The sequence below is a fragment of the Cucurbita moschata genome, unplaced genomic scaffold, assembly GCF_002738365.1.
Source record: "Cucurbita moschata cultivar Rifu unplaced genomic scaffold, Cmos_1.0 Cmo_Scf00029, whole genome shotgun sequence".
Taxonomy (NCBI): Eukaryota; Viridiplantae; Streptophyta; class Magnoliopsida; order Cucurbitales; family Cucurbitaceae; genus Cucurbita; species Cucurbita moschata.
In genome coordinates this window covers 1,155,118-1,157,790 of record NW_019268545.1, presented here as the reverse complement: position 1 = coordinate 1,157,790, position 2,673 = coordinate 1,155,118, and the positions used below count along the sequence as shown (strand labels likewise).

The 2,673-nt window shown below is 38.2% G+C and overlaps 1 protein-coding gene across 1 annotated transcript; it reads right to left on the bottom strand.

Annotated features, from left to right (window-relative positions):
• Positions 1 to 42: 42 nt before the first annotated feature.
• Positions 43 to 1,360, bottom strand: LOC111463960. Its single transcript, XM_023107997.1, has 4 exons — positions 1,197 to 1,360; positions 925 to 1,122; positions 345 to 560; positions 43 to 267 (listed from the first exon to the last, which is right to left on the bottom strand). The coding sequence occupies exons 1-4, from the start codon at positions 1,197 to 1,199 to the stop codon at positions 46 to 48; spliced, it is 639 nt and encodes a 212-aa protein (XP_022963765.1). The 5' UTR covers positions 1,200 to 1,360; the 3' UTR covers positions 43 to 45.
• Between the last annotated feature and the right edge of the window lie 1,313 nt (positions 1,361 to 2,673).

Genomic DNA, 2,673 nt, shown 5'->3' with positions numbered 1-2,673 from the left:
TTTTTTTTTTTTTTTTTTTTTTTTTTTTTTTTTTTTTTTTAATTTTTAATATTCGATTATGAGTCCACCCATTGGCGCTCTGTGTGGAATCCCTTTTCTTCGTTTGGCCGTTCTGTAACTAACCAAAGTTGGTGGTGGCGTTGATGGCGTGAAGCTCTGCAGCACCACTCTGTTCTTGTTTCTGCTGCTGCTGTACGACGAAGAATCCTCTGAATCTGATCCCATTGCCGGCCGTTTCTTCACGAATTTCTTCGATATTCCCACAATCTGGAAGAAACCCAGATATCAATTTCTCGAAATCAACGCTATCTCAACAATAAGGCATTGATATGAACTAAGTTTACCTTGCAACCCAGAGAGCAGAATCGGAAAGAATCGAGAAGGCTGCGCTCGCAGACCTCACAGGTGTTCGTCACGCCTTTGCCTGGCCTTGGCTGTGGCCGTTCGTTCAAGAACACGACCCGCGCGCTGTTGATAATGTAGGTTTGAACGCCGGTAATGTCGAGAACTTTCTGAATCTCTGATACCCTTATGACATCGTGGTACGATGACCTCCTAATCTGCGCCAAACAGCCAAAATCATAAAATCAGAGCCAGAATCATAAAACAGAGCAAACCCAGAAAACCCAGTTTGTAATCTAAATTATAATGGGATTATGAATGTTCTTGAAGGGGAAATCCCACAAGTTATTTCCCATAAAGGTAAATTTAGAGTTTCCAAACGAACCTGAATGGCGTGATGATCTTTGTGATAAAACAGAGCCAGAATCATAAAACAGAGCAAACAGAGCAAACAGAGCAAACCCAGAAAACCCAGTTTTCGTAATCTAAATTGGTGGAGTAATGGGTTTGTTACGAGTGTTCTTAAGGGGAAATCGCACGAGTTCTTACCCAGAAAGGGAAATTTAGAGTTTCGAAACGAACCTGAATGGCGCGATGATCTTTGTGATAAGCAAGGCAGAGAGAACAGAGAGCGCCGTTCATACAATCCAAACAATACATATTACATTCACTCTTATGGGAATCGGCATGAAACTTGCATTGAACGAAGAAGCTTTCACGGAGCAAAGGTTTCAGCCATGGCGGCCATCGGTTATCTTCCTCCTCAAGAACTCCAGCGCCCTGTTTTAACAGAATCCGCCATTGAAATACAAAGAAACCCAGATTGAGAAAAGAACATAAACCCAAAATCATACCATGATTCTTCTGTTCTTGGGGTCGATTGAATGACGAAGAAGAACAGTGTTCGTGATTTTAGAGAATGGAAGGGAGAGAGGGAAGTGGTTCTTATCTGCGAAAAAAGTCTAAGCCGAAGCAAAAGGGGAAAGATGCGTTGGCCATAAGGAACTCTTCTCCTTCTTTCCTTTATAAATTTGCTTTCATTTTCTTCTTTGCTTCGGTCTTATCGCATATTTTTCTATTCCAACATTATTATTGTATTTTAATTTTTAATTAATTCGCCATTAACACGTATTTTCAACCATTCACTACTTTATTTCGCATCATTAATTACATACTTTGAATTTTCCATCTATTAACTCGAGTAAATGAGAGGTATATCAATAAATTTAAACTATATTTAAATAGAAATGCTACCCGATCTAAGTTAATGAATGTTGGGAATATCTCGATATTATAAATGACACGTGGGCCTGTTCTCGATGGTATAATTAAGTGAGTTATGATGAGCGACGACACCCGCGATTTGGGATTGCGTCAAGACATGTGGATCATGTTAATTGGAAACCAAGATGACATGATGAGATGCGGCATTGCGTTGAGAGGCCTTAGCCCTGAATAGAGGTAAGATCGAGCCGGATGATTTGGTTTATGTAGAGGTAAGTTGGTCGTGTCGCATATGATTAAACATACATGCGCAAGCAACTGTGTGGTCGAACAAGTTTAGATTTCACACAAGTTTTGTTCAGTGGAGGAAGACAAACCTCGCCTAATGTCCGACCAAGCTAGTGTTCAGTGGAGGAAGACAAACTTAGCCTAATGTCCGACAAAGCTATAAAATCGGACGAAAATTAGGTATGGGGTTTGGGTTCTGTTGGAATATGAAGCATGATGAAAGATAGATATAGAGCGTGATGGAAGATATTTGGTAAAAATCTGATAGAGATATATATGGCAAAATCTCTATATTCGTCTTGTATTTTCTCTTTTTGTCCTTTGTGTTCATTTTGACTGAGTATGTGATCCTAACAATTGATATCAGAGCTAACAACTGGTATCAATCCTAATAGGTTCTTCTCAAGGTTGGTTGTGAGTGTGTCAAGATCACTACGCCCCACAATTGAAAAAGTACTATGTGGACCGTTCCTCTACTTGAATCAATTCTATATTAGGTAACCTCTTAGAAATTTTAGTGAACACAAAACATCGTGAAAAGACCAGTCGACATTCACTTTTAGAAGCAGCAAGTACATAACGATATTATGTCGTAGTAAATCGTAGACAACGGGTAAAATTGAATCGAAGGTAATAGTTGGAGTTTATAACACGACTTAAAACGGAGTTAATAATAATAATAAAAAAAATGCTAGAAATATAATTACCAAAACCCTTATTTTCATGTCAAGTTAAATAATAAAAAATCAAATATTTATTTTTGTTAGAATTATTTTCTCCCATATTTTATTGATTCAAAGTTGTGGTCTTGTTCAATAT

Excerpts from the sequence above, each read along its gene's own strand:
- LOC111463960 (XM_023107997.1), bottom strand. Across the intron at positions 561-924 it reads AAGATCATCGCGCCATTCAG|ATTAGGAGGTCATCGTACCA; the intron begins GTTCGTTTCGAA and ends TGTTTGGCGCAG. Across the intron at positions 268-344 it reads TCTGCTCTCTGGGTTGCAAG|ATTGTGGGAATATCGAAGAA; the intron begins GTAAACTTAGTT and ends GGTTTCTTCCAG.